Genomic DNA, 18,220 nt, shown 5'->3' with positions numbered 1-18,220 from the left:
GGCAAAAGCTAAGGCTGATCTGGAAACCTGAAAATCTGTACTTGGTCTGGGGTCACAATCAACGCCCATGGGGGCGTGTCCTGGCTCTTGATGGCCGCAACTTGAAATTCCCGGAGTTCTCACTCTGAAATCTACATGGGGCAGCAAAAAAAGAGCTCATGGATCTGTAAGTGACTTTAAAATATTTACAATATCCTTGAGGCAACAAGAGTGGACTATAAAAGCAGTTTTAAAAACAAAAACGAGTGGCAGCTGGTGTGTGAGGAGGAAGAGCCACCCCCAGTGAGGATTCCTGTGGGAGGGGAGGTTCCCACCACAGCTAGCCAAGAAAATCTTTTTAAACTGCTTATTAACGGACTGACTGTGTTTGTAAAAGGACCAGTCAAAAATTTTTATCTCTTAGTTGCCGGGGAAAATATTTATCCATGAGCTGAAGCTGGATTTTGCTTTTAAAGAGCTGCTGGGAGTAAGAAAATAAGAAAGAAATAAAGAACCTAATGTGGCGTTTACCCTTGTGGCACCTACGTGTTTTGACCTCATAAAGGCTCACAACGCATTTTCCTCTCGCTGCCACCAGTGGATTACCTCAATCCACAATATAAATGACGTTTGTCAGGACACTTATCTTGTGAATACAAACAGAACTTATTTATTGAAGGGAAGCAGTTTTTATAATCACAGAAGTTCTTCAGATAAACATTGCACAGAAGGAAATCATTAACAGTTCTCTCAGTACATACTTCTCTCCTTCAGTGTCATTACCACCTTTTCTACCTATTTTCTTAACCAGTCCTTTCCCTCAGTATCTCTCTCTGACTAACCAGCCCTTATCTCTGTCTGGATCTCTATCCCTATCTCTATCTCACATGAATGCATTGAAATGCTTTCTCCTTCTCCTTCTCACTTCTCCTTCTCCTGCCAAACCTTACGTAGCTGCTGACTCCACCTCTCCAATTCTCTCATAGGCTCATGCAAATTTGCTCATGACTATGAATTGCCTGAGTGATGTGGGGCGATCGTCACACCTAACTATGAAATAATTTAAGCATTTGGCATCCTGAATTAGAGACTGAGGGAAAAATAAATCTTCATTAGGCTTCACTTTAGGCTGCAACATATCCACAGAGAAACAAAACTTAACATTCCTTAACCTTTGAACATATACGAAAGTTAGTAGACTTCATCTGCTGGTAACAGCTAAAATAACAGTTCAAGAGAGAAAAAAAGACTCCAGGAAATTTATAAGGAAAGCTCGGTCTGAACAGGAGAGTAAACTTGTATGGAAAAGAGATTATTTAGCACAATCAAGAATTAAACCTTCAGATTCCCATCTGGTGAGATTGTCAAAAGTGGAAATAGAAGCAGAAGTAGAAATGGCCCAAAAAGCTGATAAATCTGAGATGAAGTTAATGTTGGATGCAATTGCAAAGGCGAATGAAAACATCATGGAAATGAAACAATGTCAAAAATGGGTCAAAAAATGGAAAATATGGACCAAAAAATGGAAAAGATGGGTAAAAAAGTGGGAAATATGGGTCAAGACTTACAAGAAATGGGGGGAAAATTACGAGATGTTGGAAAGGATGTTAAGACCAATCAAGAGAATTATAAAAAATTAAATTAAAAAATTGATTCTCATTTTTTAAAAATGGATGAAAACGTTGAGGGATTGCAATCAGAAGTTAAACAAAATTTTGTTAGATTATTGTACAATGAAATCGCTATTACAGATTTACAGCAGCAGATGATTTTTATTACATGATTATAATCCTCGTAATAACATTAGATTAAAAGGAATCCCGGATTTGGTCTCCAAGAAGAAGTACATAACTGAACTAGCCCTAGCCTGGTTGAAAAAGATGGCACCAAAAATAGACTGGACTGTTTATGATTTGGATAAAATTACATAGATTCGGTTCAAGATGCAGAGGACAGCCGCGCCATATTCTGATTAGATTTTCAAGCCATAGAAAAAAAGAGGAACTGATGAAAATTTTAAGAGAGAATCCAGGGAATTTGGTATTTGAGGGAAACCCAATTCAAGTGTTCAATGATTATTGTCATGAAACTATGGTATTTTGAAGACAAATGAGGGTTATTACTTCTATCCTTTAAAAAAAATGTCAATTATAGTTGGGGTTACCCAGTGTTTTTAAAGGTGCATTACAATGGAAAATTTCATAAGGTTACATCAGTCTCAATGGCTTTGGATCTTTTAAAGGACTCTGGAATTTTAACAAAAGAAGAGTGGGAGGAGCAAATTAAGACGGTGGAGGGCCTAGGGCAAAGTCAGTAGTTGGATGAAGAGGAACGGATGGAGTGAGACTCGATTGATGGTGATAAGGAAAAAGAACAACAAAAACAAGGAGTGAAACCAAAACAACTGAGGAAGGGCAAAGGAAGAGGAAAATCAAGAGAATAAGAGATAATAGCTTTAATGTAAAATTTCATTTGATGTAAAAGGAGATGTTCTGGTAATTGCATTGTATAATATAAAGGGATAAAATAATAAGGGGTGAATCCAGGAAAAGGCGAAAATGGTATAGTAATATTGGAAGAAGATATCTAAGGAGGTATCTAAGGAGGTAGCCAGTGATGGTTAATTATAAATTTGGGTGAGGAATGTATAGAAAAGAAGGAAAAATCAGGAAGAAATTGAGATAAAAGAATTATAAAATGGGAGACCGGTAATAGAAGAATAAATAAGATTTCTACTGAAAAACAAATAATGGGAGAATTCTGGTAAGAAAAATATAAAAACATAATAGATAGTTATATACCTGATATGAAGAAATGTATATATGAATATTTGAACAAAGATATATAAAAAAAGTAATTATGGATATGCTTGTGGTAAAATGGGGTTCCTATAATATAATAGAGTGAGACAGGGAGAGAGTGGCGGCCGGTAGGACCAGACACATTTCCCCCACCCAGGGTCTCTAGAAGAGACCAGAAGAATCTGATAGAAGATGGTGGAAAGAAAAGTAGTAGAGGGGAAGGGGGTGGTAGAAGAATTCAATAGGAATTCAAGTTTTTTTTAAAAAAATGTTATTGGGGGAGTACTATAGTTGACAATCACAAATCAGGACTAGTATTAATTTAAAAAATAAACTAGAGAATGGTTAAACACTTAAGGTTTTCAACATGGAATGTGAAAGGCCTGGGTTCTAACACGAAGAGGGCTAGGATACAAAATGTATTGAATAAAAGTAATATGGATATTGTATTCTTGCAAGAAACTCATCAAAAAAGGAGAGTTTTAATGAACTGAAGGGCAAATGGATTCAAATTTATGAAAAATCATTTGGGACTTCAAAAATCTCAGGAAGTAGCAATATTAATATCAAAAAAATGTGAATTTAAAATTGAAAAAATAGAAAAGGATAGTCAAGGCAGATATCTGATATTGTAAGGTAAAATAAAAGGAGAAGATATTACACTTGTAAAAGTTTATGCACCCAGTGAGAGACAGGATGAATTTTTTGAAAATATATTGAGAAGGTTGAATAAATTGAGGAAAGGTTTCATGATATTAGCAGGAGATTTTAGCATGGTAATGGATATGAAGACGGATAAATCAAAATTGTGAAAGGAAAAATTTAATGTACAATATTAAATAGAGCAATTACTAAAACAGATTTGAAGGATGCTTGGAGAGAATTAAAGGGTGAAGAAAGAAAGTTCTCCTTCCACTCACAGGTGCATAATACATAGTCAAGAATAGATTATATATTTGTCTCTAAAGATTTACTGCCAAGGGTAAATGATACAGCCATTGAAGTCATCCAGATATCGGATCATGTCAGAGTGAATATGGAATTGTGATTATAAGGAGGCAGTAAGGTGGAAAATTGATACGAATATTTTTCAGTATCCAGACCTGATTGAAAAATTTAAAAAGATTTAGAAGAAACGTGGGAAATAAATGAGAATGGAGGAGGTCAACCTAAGATAATCTGGGACACTATGAAGTCAGTGGCAGGAGGGTATGAATGTAAAGCGTCTTATATACTGTACTTAAAAACAGTGGGGGAAATACAGGACTTAGAAGATAATATAAAGGAATTAGAAAAAATAGTTATAAGAACTAGAGATAAGAAAGCTATGATATAATTACAAACAAAGAGGAAGGAACTGGAAGGGATTCATCTGGAATAGGTACAAAGAAACTTAATTGATCTAAAAAGAGATTTTTTTGAATTTAGTAACAGGAACTCCAAGTTATTAGCTAAAGCATCTTCTATAAAAAAGAATAAAAGTACAGTGGTGCCTCGCATAATGAGCGCACCATTTAACGATGAATCCGCATAGCAATCTATTTTTATGAATCGCTAATGTGATCGCATTGTGATGTTTTAATAGCCTAAACATTGCATTGCGATGATTGGTAAGCGTTTCGCTTACCGATCTTCGTATTGCGATGTTTGTGGAACAGCTGATCGGCGGTTCCAAAATGGCCACCGGGTGCCCAAAATGGCCACCGCAACCATTTTTGCACGATTTCCTCGCTTACCAAGGTGGCGAAAATGGCGGCACTATGGAGGATCTTCGCATAACTGTGAGTTTTCGCCCCATAGGAATGCATTAAATGAAGTTTAATGCATTTCTATGGGGTTTCCCCCCCGCATTGCGATGTTTCCAGATAGCGACGGTTAATCCGGAACGGATTAACGTCGCTATGCGGAGCACCACTGTAATATAGGAGTAATACAAGATTTGAATGGAAAAAGATGTAATAAAATGAAGGAGAAGTTGGAAGCATTTCAAACATTTTATAAAACTTTATATATTAGTAAAAATTCTTCTATAATGAAAATTGAAGATAATATAAAAACAATTTTAATAAAAAACTGTTAGATGATGAGAAAAATAAAATGGAACAGTTAATTACTGATAAAGAAATAGAGGATATTATAAATTACTTAAAGAAACGAAATATCCCCAGAACAGATGGATTAGGCCCAGAATATTATAAAGTATTTAAAAAGATTCTTATACCAAAGTTAAAAGTGTTATTTAATAAGATATTTAATGGGAGAAGAAATCCCACAATCATGGAAAGTGTAATTGATTGCTTTAATATTGAAACCAGATAAAAATCCAATAAATATGGAAGCATCTAGACCCATATCATTGATATATCAAGATGCTAAGTTATTCACGGCAATAATGGCAAAGAGATTAAATAACTTTATGGGGAATTATATTGAAAAAGACCAAAATGGATTTATACAAGGCAGAGAAGTGTCAGATTTAATGAGAAGGCTACTTAATTTAATACATTTAGCTAAATAAACTAACTCTAAAGCTAGAGTACTATCGTTAGACATATTTAAAGCATTTGATTCAGTGGAATGGGATACATTAAAGACATTAATTAAATATCTAGGGGTTGGACCTAATTTTAGGCAGATAATTCACCAATTATATTCACAGAATACAGTTATAGAGTAATAGTTAATGATGGAATAACTGAGACAAAACAGCTAGGCCGAGGTACAGGACAAGGTTGCCCCTTATCTCCAGTATTATCTACAATGATAATAGAATCATTGGCACAGATAATTAGAGATGATAAACAGATTGTAGGGATAGAACATAAAGAAAATGGTTAGATAAACTTGTTTGCTGATGACACAGTACTAATAGTTCAAAATCCAAAAGAAACAACAGAAAGACTTAAATCACATTTGGAGGAATTGAAGGGTATAACGGGATTAAAAGTAAATTGGGGAAAGTCAGAATTGTTTATTGTTAAAAGAAGAATGAAAACAATATTTGAAGATAAAATGGGAAATGTTATTAAATATTTAGGGATTAATATTACTTGGAATTTACAAGATATAATTAAAATAAATCTGGATAGATTGAAAAAAGAGAACTGGAAGAATAAAAGATTATCAGAAATTAAAGATTTCTTGGTTTTATAGAGTGGCATTATGCAAAATGAAAATTATTTCTAAATTAAATTTTATATTTTGGATGCTTCCTTTAAAGATTTATTTATTTATTTGACTTATATGCCACTTACTCTATCCAAAGGTCTCTGGGCAGCTTATAACAATTAAAATACAATTAAAGATAAAACAATTAAATGCAATTAAAATAGATACAGTACTCTAAAAATTGCCATCAGGACCCACAGAAAAACAACTGAAAGAATGGCATATAATGATAAATTATTGCAATGGAAATAAACAAGTGAGGATTAATAAGAAATTATGGTATGTAACACAAAAAGGGAGGTCTTGGATTACCGAATTTAAAATTATATAGCAAATCAGCTCAGACATATTCCATATATTGTTAAAAGTAATAAAAATTTAATTTGGATAGAAATTGAAATGCAGGGTAAGGAAGAAAGAATTTAAAGTATACTGTTTAAAGAAAAAAATGGAGAAGAGATTAAAAAGATTACTAACCCTTTCCTTAAAAATATGTTAGAAAATTGGAAAAGATTTAGAGGTATATTGAGTCCACCGATCTCTCCTTTATCCCAGATGGTGGGTTTAAATTTTTTTTCCAGAAAATCTTTTAAAAAACTCTTAAGTGTTTTAAGAGTAATAGAAGAGTCACTCGTGTATAGCCCCTTGGAACATTAAAGGCAGTACACATACTAAATTTCAAAAGCAATACTCGCAGGCATTCAACAAAAATAAATTTTTATATATGAATATTTGTTTAGTGTTTCTCTTAATCAAAGAACAAACATATTCTTCTATCATCAGACCTGCGAGAGCCAAGGTGTCCATTTGCCAGACCAAATTATTTTGTTTCTTTTCTCAGTGTAAATTGGAACTCTAATAGCAACATCCCCAAATAAAAGTACAGTGGATAATATTGATTTTTATCTGGGCAACTGACTCAATCCATCTTTGCATCTGTTACTGCTGAGGGGCCAAGTATGCAGATTGGCAGCAGTTCATTATTTAAATGTGGAATTGGCCAAATGAGTGAGAAGTATGGAAATATGCCTCTTCCAGTTTATCTGTGATCAGGTTCATTCTCTCTCTCAATATGTTCCTTGTAGCTGAGAAATTGGAAGTAACCTCAGATGGGCTGGAACTTGGGAGTCAGGACTATGGATGGTTGTGTGAAATTTCAGTGAAGTAGCCATGGTCTAATGACTGAAATAAAGACGAGGCTTGTGACAGAAGGGAGTTCCATAAATTGGGTACCACCACTGAGAAAGCCTTGCCTTGATTTATAAATCATGAAATTCAGAGAGTAATTCTAAATCTGTTAAATTAGAAGCAAGCTCCACTGAGTTCAGTGGGATTTACTCTTCGATAAAGTTATAACCTTAAAATGTAGTATAATTGGTAACTAAGTAGTATAAGCAATGACTATAATTCTGTTTGAAATGTAAGAACATAGTGGAAAATCACGCAACTGGTGGGCTTGATTTTGCTGGCTGTCCATTGCACACCTAATCATACAGGAGAGAGCAAAAACTGTGCTGGCCCTTACATATGCAATTTTTCATAATAAGATTCATTCCATAAGGGCATGCATCAGAATAGTTAACCTGTGCCACAGTTCTGCAGTTAGGCTATCAAACAAAGGTTTCTAAGCAGTACTGAATCAAGAAGAATGGCCCTCTAGATATTTTTGGATTATAACTTCCATCATAATGCATCATTGGCTATGCTGGTTGATGGAAGTCATAAGCCAAAAACATCTCAATGCCCATCTATGCTTTTGCATCTTCTGATATAATAGCACACAGGCAGGCATGATGTCAACACTTCGGGAATGGTGTGCAGGCAGTTATTTAAATGATTACGTGTGAAGTATCTATATGTTCTATTTCTTTCTTTTCAAAGACTCCATGAAATGGAAGACATTGAAGTCCACTAACGAGCTCCCATTACACCTTACCAATATCTACTACTATTTGCCTCATCTCCAGGGGCATGAAGACAGTATTTATCCCAATGTCATAATTGGACAAGGAAGGACTGGGGGTGAGAATAACATTTAATGCTCAATACTTGTAAAAACACATAGTCTGCTTCTGTTCCTGGCATTAGAACTCTAATGCATGCACAAGGCACGATTTCCTGGAACAACATTTCCCATTAATTTCAGTGCATGTAGATTTTATTAATGTACATAAGAACATAAGAAGAGCCCTGCTGGATCAGGCCAAGGGCCCATCTATTCCAGCTTCCTGTGTCTCACAGCGGCCCCACCAGATACCTCAGGCAGCACATGAGACAACTACATACCTGTCTCCTGATACCACTCCCCTGCATCTGGCATATGTGTACACCAGCTACATCTACTGGTCAGGAGACCTGAAAGATGGCATATTCCACTCTGTTGCTTATGTAAAACTCTTGGGATTGCATACTGACTTCAGCACTGGGTCACCTTTTAACACATAGTTGTGATGATAGACATGTGCTGTTGCTGCTGACAGTAAACAAAGTCCTTGCTTATGTAGTTTGGCACAAGGCACACGAACAAGCACGCTACTCATATTGTTGTGTCCCAAATAGTTCAGTAATATGTCCAAGGCTTCCCAACAAGCTTCATGACTGAGCAACTCCTGCTTAGTACATCTCCTCATGACTCTGTTACCCTGTTCTTTATTAAAAGCCTGTGTCTGGCAGTTCAGTGCAGAGCTGCCTCATGCAAAAGTCTGCTTAACGCAGAAGCAAGGATGAAAGAGGAATTCTTCAGCTGTCCAGATGTTTTGGACTTTAGCAACATTATTTCCACCAAGGATGGGTAACGAAGTCCAAAATACCTGGGTGGCCCCGTGTTCCGTGCCCCTGACCTACTGTTTCTGCATATGATTAAAATAGGGAAAGAACCTCTTCCTTATCTAGAGGATTAATCTTAGCAGGGGCAGCTGCTAACAGTGCATATAGCTGCTAAAGGGTGTACGTATGTGTCTGAATTCTTCTGTGATTGAATGTAAACTTGTGTAAATTGACTTCATTTGTATAATTCTGGTGTAAATTAACTTCAGCAAAGAATAAACCACAACAGGCAAATATGTGAGAAAAGAATTTATTTATTTATTTAACTATTTTCAACCTGCCTTTCTCCTTTAAATGGACACAAGGCAGCTTACAACAATTAAAAGACAGTATTTAAGCTAATGACAGTGAGTATACAATACTAAAAGGATCAATGAATACAATACCAATTAAAATAAGCAACATCAAAACACATTCAATGCAGTAAGGTACAACAATCCATTTTTAAAACTCCACTCTGCAGCCTTTCGCTCAGGGAAAGTTTGCCTAAAGATTGTTATTTTATCTGTAGTGCTTTCTTTCATATGACATTGTAAGGTCAGGAAATACAAAGCAGTTATGTCTTCTTTTTGTTTTTGTAGGTATGTCACATTGTGTCTTTTCCCCTTTTAACCAGTATGATGATACAGCGGTACCTCGACTTACGAACTTAATCCATATTGGAATTAAGTTTGTACGTCAAAAAGTTCGTAAGTCGAGGCAAACTTTTCCATAGGAATGCATTGAAAACCGTTTAATCCATATCTGCTGTTTTGCGTTTGTATGTCGAGGCGCTCTTCGTAGGTGGAGGCATTAGTTCCCATAGGAACTAATGCAAAGCCGGTTAATCCGTACTCTACCACTAGGGGGAGGTTTTTTATTTTTTTCTTCTTTTGACCTAAGATGAACTGAGGTCAAAAAAAGGGCAGGAAAGGTTTTTTCTCTCTCTCTTTTTTGGTTCATAAGTCAAGGCTCTGTTCACAGATTGAAGCAACTTTTTGCAAACAGAGCCGTTTGTAACTCGAATCATTTGCAAGTAGGGACGTTTGCAAGTCGAGGTTCCACTGTATAGGCTAAATGTTAACATAAATATGCATATACAAGATCTTGTTTTTAATAAATAAAAGTAAAATCCATGACTTAAAGAATACTAAATCTTAAAGCATAATAAAGTGAACAGCTGGTGGAGAGTGTAAAACATCCAAAAGAAGGAATCAGATCAGAAGAATGTAACCAGACACAGTTGGGCACAAGCATTTTAAAACTGAAATCTTGTACATATTTACCAGTGGGTAAGTTCCACCAAACACAGGAACTTATTTCTGAGTAGACAAGTACAGAACTGAATTGTATGAAGAATAGTGTTGGTTTATGTCCAACATTTAATATAAACAGCTTGTTATAACTGAATTAATCATATAAACTGATTCACTGATTTCTGAAAACTGCTAAGTACTACCATGTTAAGAACAACATATATCGTAATTGTATTGCTTAATCCCAATTATTGTGTCATGATGATAACTGCAAGATATGCTGATAAAAATTGGTCAAACCAGAGGCCTCTTGTTTTTCAGTTTACCTAGTAATGGGCATTCCAACAGTACGAAGAGAGAAAAAAAATTATTTGATGGAAACACTGAATTCTCTTTTCTATGGAATGTCTAAAGAACAGAAGAAGAATTGTGTGATAGTTGTCTTTGTGGCAGAGGTAAGACAGCATTAGCATTGTTCATGAAAACAAAAAGGAAATCTAGCAATACAATGTTTATTTTCTCCCATGAACAACCCAAAACATTTTAAAACACAAGTAACAGAACAATTAAAAGTACAAGACATTACACTATTAACATACTATTAAACATATTATAAACAAGATGGCAGAAATGAACAGCCAGCCATGCAGAAGCTTTTACTGAAGTTTTCATTTTTTGAACAGTAGCCTTCATCAATATGAAGCTTACCTGATCAAATGTCACCATTTATAACCAAGGAAAGGTTTTCCTATGATGATAGAGGGCATGCATGAAGAAATGCTTCAATTAAGTCGGATGGAATAGTAAATGGCAGAGTTTAAATGACGTGGGTCTAGGGTATCTGAGGGACCATATCCTGCCCTTTCCCATATGTGCCTCCTCAGGTTTTAAGGTCTTTGAGGGGAGCATTCTGTTCTACCACCTTCATAGGCACAGTTGGGGCAGATATGAGGGCCTTTTCAGTGGCTGCTCACTGGTTGTGTGGCACTCCCTTCCACAGTAGACAAAACTATGTCCACCTCTAACATCCTTCCACCAGCAGGTGAAGAGCTTTCTTTTTAGGTAGGGTTTTAATAAGTAAAGTGCTGCTAGAAAGAAGTTTTAATTGTGAAGTTGTCTTTTCTATCTTTTCAAATGTGTTTTAAATTGTTTTAAAGATATTTTATTTACTAATTGTAATTTAATGATTAATGAATAACATCCTGTTGTTTAGCATAGTAAGTCAGTAGAGCAGGCCCATTGAATCAGTTGGGATTTGATTCAATAGGTCTACTCTAATGCCTATCCCTCCTGCTGGCAAATAACATTGGTTTGACCACAGAAGAAGAAAAGCTAACTGATGAACTAATCCCACTCCCCAACACATCTCTTAGTTCTTTGTGTGTCTTACATTTTAGGTTGTAAGACTGAGGACAGCTCTAACTGACAGTGTTGTAAGGCACACTACAACCTCACCTCTCTTTTTTTGGCTAAAAGGCAATATATAAACACAATGAATTAAATAAATGTGGAAATTCTTTTCTATAGAGTGTGGCCAACCACTGAATTATACGTCTCCCAAACATAGGGGTCCTTCAGTACTAGATTATGTGCTTGGGATTCCAGGGTAGGAGTCATAGAGAAATGGACAGAAAAGAGAGTGTCGTGGTTGAGCCACTGGGGAGACTATGAAGGCCTGTGTTCTGACCATCTCTTCATGCAGTTATGTGGTTTGTATGTTGCTTTCTTGAGTAGGAGAGCTCAGCTTCCAGTGTGTCCCTAAGGTAAAGGTCCCCCTTGACACTTAGTCCAGTTGTGTCCAACTCTAGGGTGCGGTGCTCATCCCCATCTCCAAGCCATAGAGCCAGTGTTTGTCCATAGACAGTTTCCATGGTCACGTGGCCAGTGGGGCTAGACATGGAACACTGTTTACCTTCCCACCGAGGTGGTACCTATTTATCTACTCACATTTACATGCTTTTGAACTGGTTGGTTGGCAGGAGCTGGGACAAGCGATGGGAGCTCACTCCGTCATGTGGATTCGATCTTATGACTGCTGGTCTTCTGACCTCGCAGCACAGAGGCTTCTGCGGTTTAACTCGCAGCGCCACCACATCCCTTCAGTGTGTCCCTATTTGCCCAATGAGCCCTATAGTCTCATTGTCACCTGTCTTTGTGGTAGACAACATTCACATAAATCAGGAGCAGAATTCCCAATCTCCTATTTCCCACTGGATTGTTGGCTAAAATCCTATTGTGCAATTATGCATATGCAACTCAAGGTTACGTGTGGAGAAGTGCTATCCATGAAGCACTTCTGTTGATCATGCTGGGAACACATGATCAGTCGCACAATTCCATAGCATTATTTCTTCTTGCTTTGTGTAATTCCTGGCATGTTTATGCCAGCATAACTTTGTTACACCAGCATGAGCGAGATACTGACTACTGTATTGTGTTTTACTTCATCTACTTCGAGCTTATTGTTGAAGTGACGGAATAAATTTTAATGACAGAATTAGATAATGGATGCCTTTTAAAAAATCAGTGTTGCATGTTAGAAATCTGACTGTGAATCTTGTCATTTTGCTGCTTGGTTTAGAATGTAGGGCTATATGCCACCAAAACTGGAAGGATATCAAGTAACAGAAGATCATGCTTTTGTGAGTTCTCTCACTTCTTAAGCCTTCAGGAAAACCTGTTCATTGGTTCAAAAGAGGCAGTGCAATGCATGTAGGATCTTAGAGAAAACAGTCGTTCCTGATGCTTCTGTTGTATCAGCATATGTCAGTGCAGAGGACACAGGTAGAATCTGTCCACTTGATTAATGAGTATGATCACATGAGGGAATAGATTGCATTTTGGATTGCTTGTGCAACAGTCCAGTGTAATCTACAGTATTTCCCAGTGGTCGATCACATAACATACAGGGGATTATGTTCCACTTTGACCCCAATCCACACCCAAAAAGGTCCAGCTGCGTTGCTACTTCTTTTTAGGGTTGAGCTGGAGTAATTCCCTGAAAAATTAAAAGGTCACTTTAAGGAAGATTGCTTCCTGCAGTTACCCTTTCCAGTGCAAGCTGATACACACCATTCCTGCTGTCTGATCGCACCCTATGTTTCAAGGCAGCATCGAGGAACATACAACAACTTCTCATACATACTTCTGTTGCAAACCTGGAAGATAATCATTCCAAAAGGTTTTTCAGCACAATTATTGGACTGAAAGTTTGGACAGAAACTGAAGAGACAGAATGTTTTTTTTAAAAATTAATAATATGGATATTATATCATTTTTCTTGTGATAGACATATAGCTTACATATAGTACTGCACAAGCTACTCTGCCTATATAGTGTGATTGCCTTAAAGTGGTCATGCCTAGTCTGGTGCCCTGAGATGTATCAGAATTTAATTCCCATTTTTACCAATTGGTTAGGGATGATGGGAATTATAGTACGGGACATCTGTAGATGCCATGTTGGGAACTATTGCCTTAATATGAAAGAGTAAGAGATCCATCTTTGTTATTCTTTGCTGATTGCAGTAATGCATTAATGAGCCTGACATTTTAGTTTTGGAAATTTTTTGTTATGCCTGGACATTATTACATTTTTTTAAAATTGAAAAACCAGAGTGATCCTGGCAAAATCTAGACTGTCCAGTGAAATGTGATGCTATCACACACTCTCACGTGATTATGTCACAGGAATGGGCTCTAAGTCTCTCACCAGAATTTCTTATAATAATGTCACTGCTAGGAAAGAACTGTTGGAAATTGATGTCCTGAGGCAAGGAAACTGCTTCATTCAGTAAAATTTCTCACTGCAAGTTAGGAAAAACTGGTTTGTGATTAACTCAGCTAGACTCCTATTACTGAGAACTAATGTAGTTCATGGCTGTCAGTTAAAAAGTATAGACATGTTTTTTTGCCAAAGTAATACATACCCATAACTGTATGACAAAAATGCTTAGAACTTACCCCTGTTTATAGTACAATTAACAATTAAGCAATTGCTTTCTACATACATTTTTATATTGCATAATATAATTCTAATTGTTTGGGGTCAGGGGAACAATGAAGAAAATAAATGAGATAGATTTCCTCTGCTGGTGTTTGGTCTAATATTTGGTTGCAAAAAACAAAAATAAAAAAGGAGAAATGTTGAAGTTTTCTTTAACCTTTCTAGGTGGATTCAGAATATGTTAACAACATTGCAGAAAGCATCAGAAGCAGGTTAGTGTTTCTTAATGTGCCAGTCTATGAAGCTGAAAAATAAATCATGTCATGCCATTAAAAAGACACTCTAAGAGTAAACTTTCACTGACTGTTACCATGGATTAGCAAGAATTATATAATTTCCCAGTATTCCTGATCAGTTACAGTTCTAATGATCTGATTGGTGCTGCACTGGAGAAATATCAGATACAATGACACTATGTCAAATAAGATGCTGGAACATCCCATATATCCTGATGAAACACCCCAGATATACTTGGGGGTGATGGGAAGGAAGAAAACAAAAGATAGAGGATGTATGTTGGGATACTGCTTTAGCCATGCTTCCACATATGTTCTCAACTGAGTATGTACTGGATGTGGGCATGTTTTTCTAGCACTTTATCTGCCATCAAGTCACATCCAAATTATAGGGACCTTAGTAGGATTTTCAAGGTATGTCAAGAATTTAAGGTGTAGTTTTTACCATTTTACCATTTGTACCCTCAATGAGTTTCTATACCTGAACAGGAATTTGAACCCATGTCTCCTGAGCCCTAGTCCAGTGTTGCATCTCTGGCTTCAGTCTAGGTGCATTGTAGGATTGCTTTTTCTAGCTCCACAACATATGAGCAGAGAAAGCAACAGGTTCTGTTAAAAAATACACAAACCCCTTCAGTGCTTACAAACATCTCTGCAAATAAGCCCCTGATCCCATGCATAGCCTGCAGCTCTGTACAGAAGCTAATTTGAAAAGAATACTGTGTTCTTTCTATTTTATTTTATTTATTTATTTAGCTTTCCAAATGAGGTACTTTCTGGTGTTCTGGAGCTTATTTCTCCACCTGCCTCCTACTATCCTAAACTCTCCAATCTCAAGGAAACATTTGGTGATTCAAAGGAGAGAGTAAGGTATGATAGATCTCTCAGATTGCACTTCATTAAGCATTGTTCCTCTTTTTAAACATGTGTTCAAAGCAACTCAATACAATAAAATTATGAGGTAATATAGCAAAAAAACATTGCCTAAATGCATTATATACAAACAGCACTGCTGAAAAGGGAAGATATTTCATGACAGTTCATAGCAGACTATAAAAAAGGCCTATCTAAATAAAAAAAAAGCCTTTCTAAAAGGAGCTGCCCACAAATGTTATTGACTTCAAATAGCAGAGAATCCACTAATGGAAGTCAGATTACATAGTGTACATAAATGCATTATTTTTTCCTCCCCACTATGTTACCTTTGTACGCATGCAGAGCTTTCAGTGTGATATGCCTGGGATATCAGGCAGATTTATAATAGTTTATTTGTTTTTATTTTTATGATGTTTACAGTTTATTTCTTTGCTATGCTAGTTTGTTAACTGCCCAGAATAGTTCCTTACAATAATGGGATGGTATATAAATCACTGCAACAAGCAAGCAAGCAGTACTGCTTCCGAGCTGACCAAAACTGAAACAAAAGCAGACAAATTTGCCAAATACAAATTGAGCAAGCTTGCATTAGAACAAACAGGCTACTTTTGCTGTGAACAGAACACTGCTTCTGATGATTGTCTACCTTGATCATGAAATGTCCTCTATTCCTAATCATAATCAGTGTGGCATCTAAAAGTACCTATAAGAAATAATCATTTTCAAATCCCAAGACTTGGAGAGATATTCATGGGAGAATGTTTCCCCCAGCTATTCCAGACAGAACCTATGTTAGATTTTAAAGGTTAATATAATCACCACAAAATTGTCCTAGAAACAAACACAGCTAGGAGAATTCTTGTAGTAAAGGGCAATACTATTCTCCATAGAGTTGGCCAGGTTAAAGGCCACGCTATTTCACACTGGTTGAGCCACATTTTCCAAACTGACTTCAAGAGTAGTCCCAACGACAACACATTGCAGTATCCAAGTAAAAAAATATGGCAAGCAATAGCAGGAGATGACAAACAATAGCATTATTATCTTTCAGAAAAAGCATAGATTCCATAACAGGCAAAGCTGATCAAAGGACAATCCTATTCATAACTGACAGTTAAATAAACCTGGATCCAAGAGCACTAAGGAGCAGTACATGATTCCTTTCAGAACATAGCCTCCTTTAGGATAGACGTATCTACCTCTGAATTTAGTACCCTACCATAAACATTTCATGAATTGCAGACTACTTCAGAGGTGAGAATTAGGGGATTGGGATATTATGGTACTTGCAGTTTGACAAATTAACTTTTCTCATTTCTAATTTATTTGTCAAAGTACTTGATTATTGATTTCAGGCAGATATTTCCAGCCAACATCAAGCAGAGGCGAAGCTAGATGGGATCTTTTGCATGTCCCTCATTCCCAATCCTTTCAGATAGAAGCTTCAGTCATTGGAGACACATCATTTTTCTGTAGAGCTGTAGTGGATAATACGTGTGTGGATGACCACTACTATGACCACTACTATTCCAACACAGTCTTCTCCTATCAAGCAAGAACAGAATCAGCATAATACAGTGCCTCTAATGCCCAATGTATGTAGTTGGTGCAGAAGAAACAAAGGCTGGGGGGTGATGCTGGGCAGGATTATATTCATTCCACATCTTCTCTCTCCCAGTGAAGGCTAGTCAGAGCCAGCTATCAAATCAATTTGCTTCCAGAACCACATTGAGAAAACCAGATTGATATGAGTCTAGATAAGCATTTTCTTTATCTAAACATAAATGAAATGTAAAAATACAGTAATCTGTTCTTTCAAAACAACTTGTTGCTTATATTTAGGTGGAGAACAAAACAGAATTTGGATTATAGCTTCTTAATGCTGTATGCTCAACCTAAAGGAACATTTTATTTACAGGTATGTTCATATGCTACATATGTGGCTTTCACTGTGAATATACTGGGGTTCACTGCTAGAATCAGAATCAAGGTGCAAGTTTCTCTGATCTTTGAGAACATTTTGTACTGTTTTTTTTGTAACCTTTAGGCGTTAGCTCAGTGGTCAGAGAACAGGGGTAAATTACCCCAAATGGGATAAAAATGAAAATCCTGGGGATAATGAGAACGCGACCCTAACCCCCTTCCCTCCTCCTCCTCCTCTTCTGCCTGGAGGGGGGGTCCCCGGCTGCCTGATTGTCCCCTTCCCACCCCCTTCTCCGGCCTGGCTGCAACCGAGCCACGGCAGATGGTGGCTGGTGATGGGCCCCGGCCGGCAGCATACAGCAGCTGAGGCAGTGGCGGGGCCAGTCATGGCAGAGGGTGAGGCTGGGGCGAGTGGCCGGAGCGCCCCAGCCAGGAGGAGCCTCTCCTTCCAGTGTCTGGAGAGGTGGATCATGGCGGAGGGGGGAGGGCACAGTCATGATGGCAGCCCAGGCCAGGCTCAGACTCCTGGTGCCAGGATGCCGCTGCCACCGCCCCATCCCCATTCCCAGAGGAGCTCATTGGGCAGCAGTGGCACTCACCCGGCCACGTGGCTTCCTTCAGTGGCACCTCCACGCTTGTCGGCCGGGCCTGGTGGAGCCTTTCACCCTCCATGTGGCAGCTGTCATGATGCTTCAGTGGTGATGCCCACGGGAGTCCTGACGCCAAAGCCTGATGCAGCCGCCCTGGCGAGCAGCCACCGGAGCCAGTGCCAGTGCCAGAGGAGGCGGTGTTGGGCGCCCCCGGCAGGTGAGCCACCTGCTGTCCTTTGACGGCTGCCAAGGAGCCACCCACCAGTGGAGAAACGAAGCCGCTCCATGGGGCCAAGGACTGAGTGCGGCCCCGCCAGGTGGCGGCAGAGGAGAAGGCGGCAGCCTGGGTGCGGACGGCTCAGGCACGGGCGGTGGCACTCAACTGGCCACATGTGACCAAAATCCTTCCTTTCAAATCAAGGGGGTAATGTTGGCGTATATGTTTTAGGGGGTGTAGTGTTCAGCCCTGCCCTCACCTGTCCGTCACAGCTGAGCAGTGGAAAAGGAGCCAATGAGTGTACGGAAGGTGGTGCTAAAGGGGGAGGGGCTGGCATATAAAGGGGAGTGTATGGAGTATGTGG

General features: G+C 37.9%; 1 protein-coding gene across 2 annotated transcripts in view; it reads left to right on the top strand.

The window, feature by feature from the left end:
• Nucleotides 1–18,220, top strand: part of MGAT4D (MGAT4 family member D) — a 58,797-nt gene that overhangs the window by 19,295 nt on the left and 21,282 nt on the right. The window contains exons 3-7 of one of the 2 annotated variants that reach the window (XM_078394727.1): nt 7,830–7,970; nt 10,331–10,464; nt 14,180–14,226; nt 15,007–15,120; nt 16,969–17,044. In XM_078394727.1, coding sequence (XP_078250853.1) covers nt 7,830–7,970; nt 10,331–10,464; nt 14,180–14,226; nt 15,007–15,120; nt 16,969–17,044 — 512 coding nt within the window. The remainder of the gene's footprint in view (nt 1–7,829; nt 7,971–10,330; nt 10,465–14,179; nt 14,227–15,006; nt 15,121–16,968; nt 17,045–18,220) is intronic. The other variant, XM_020783064.3, reaches the window with a different exon arrangement.

Source organism: Pogona vitticeps, chromosome 5 (genome assembly GCF_051106095.1).
Source record: "Pogona vitticeps strain Pit_001003342236 chromosome 5, PviZW2.1, whole genome shotgun sequence".
Lineage (NCBI taxonomy): Eukaryota > Metazoa > Chordata > Lepidosauria > Squamata > Agamidae > Pogona > Pogona vitticeps.
The sequence above is the reverse complement of the archived record's forward strand: the minus strand, read 5'-3'. Positions and strand labels throughout refer to the sequence as shown.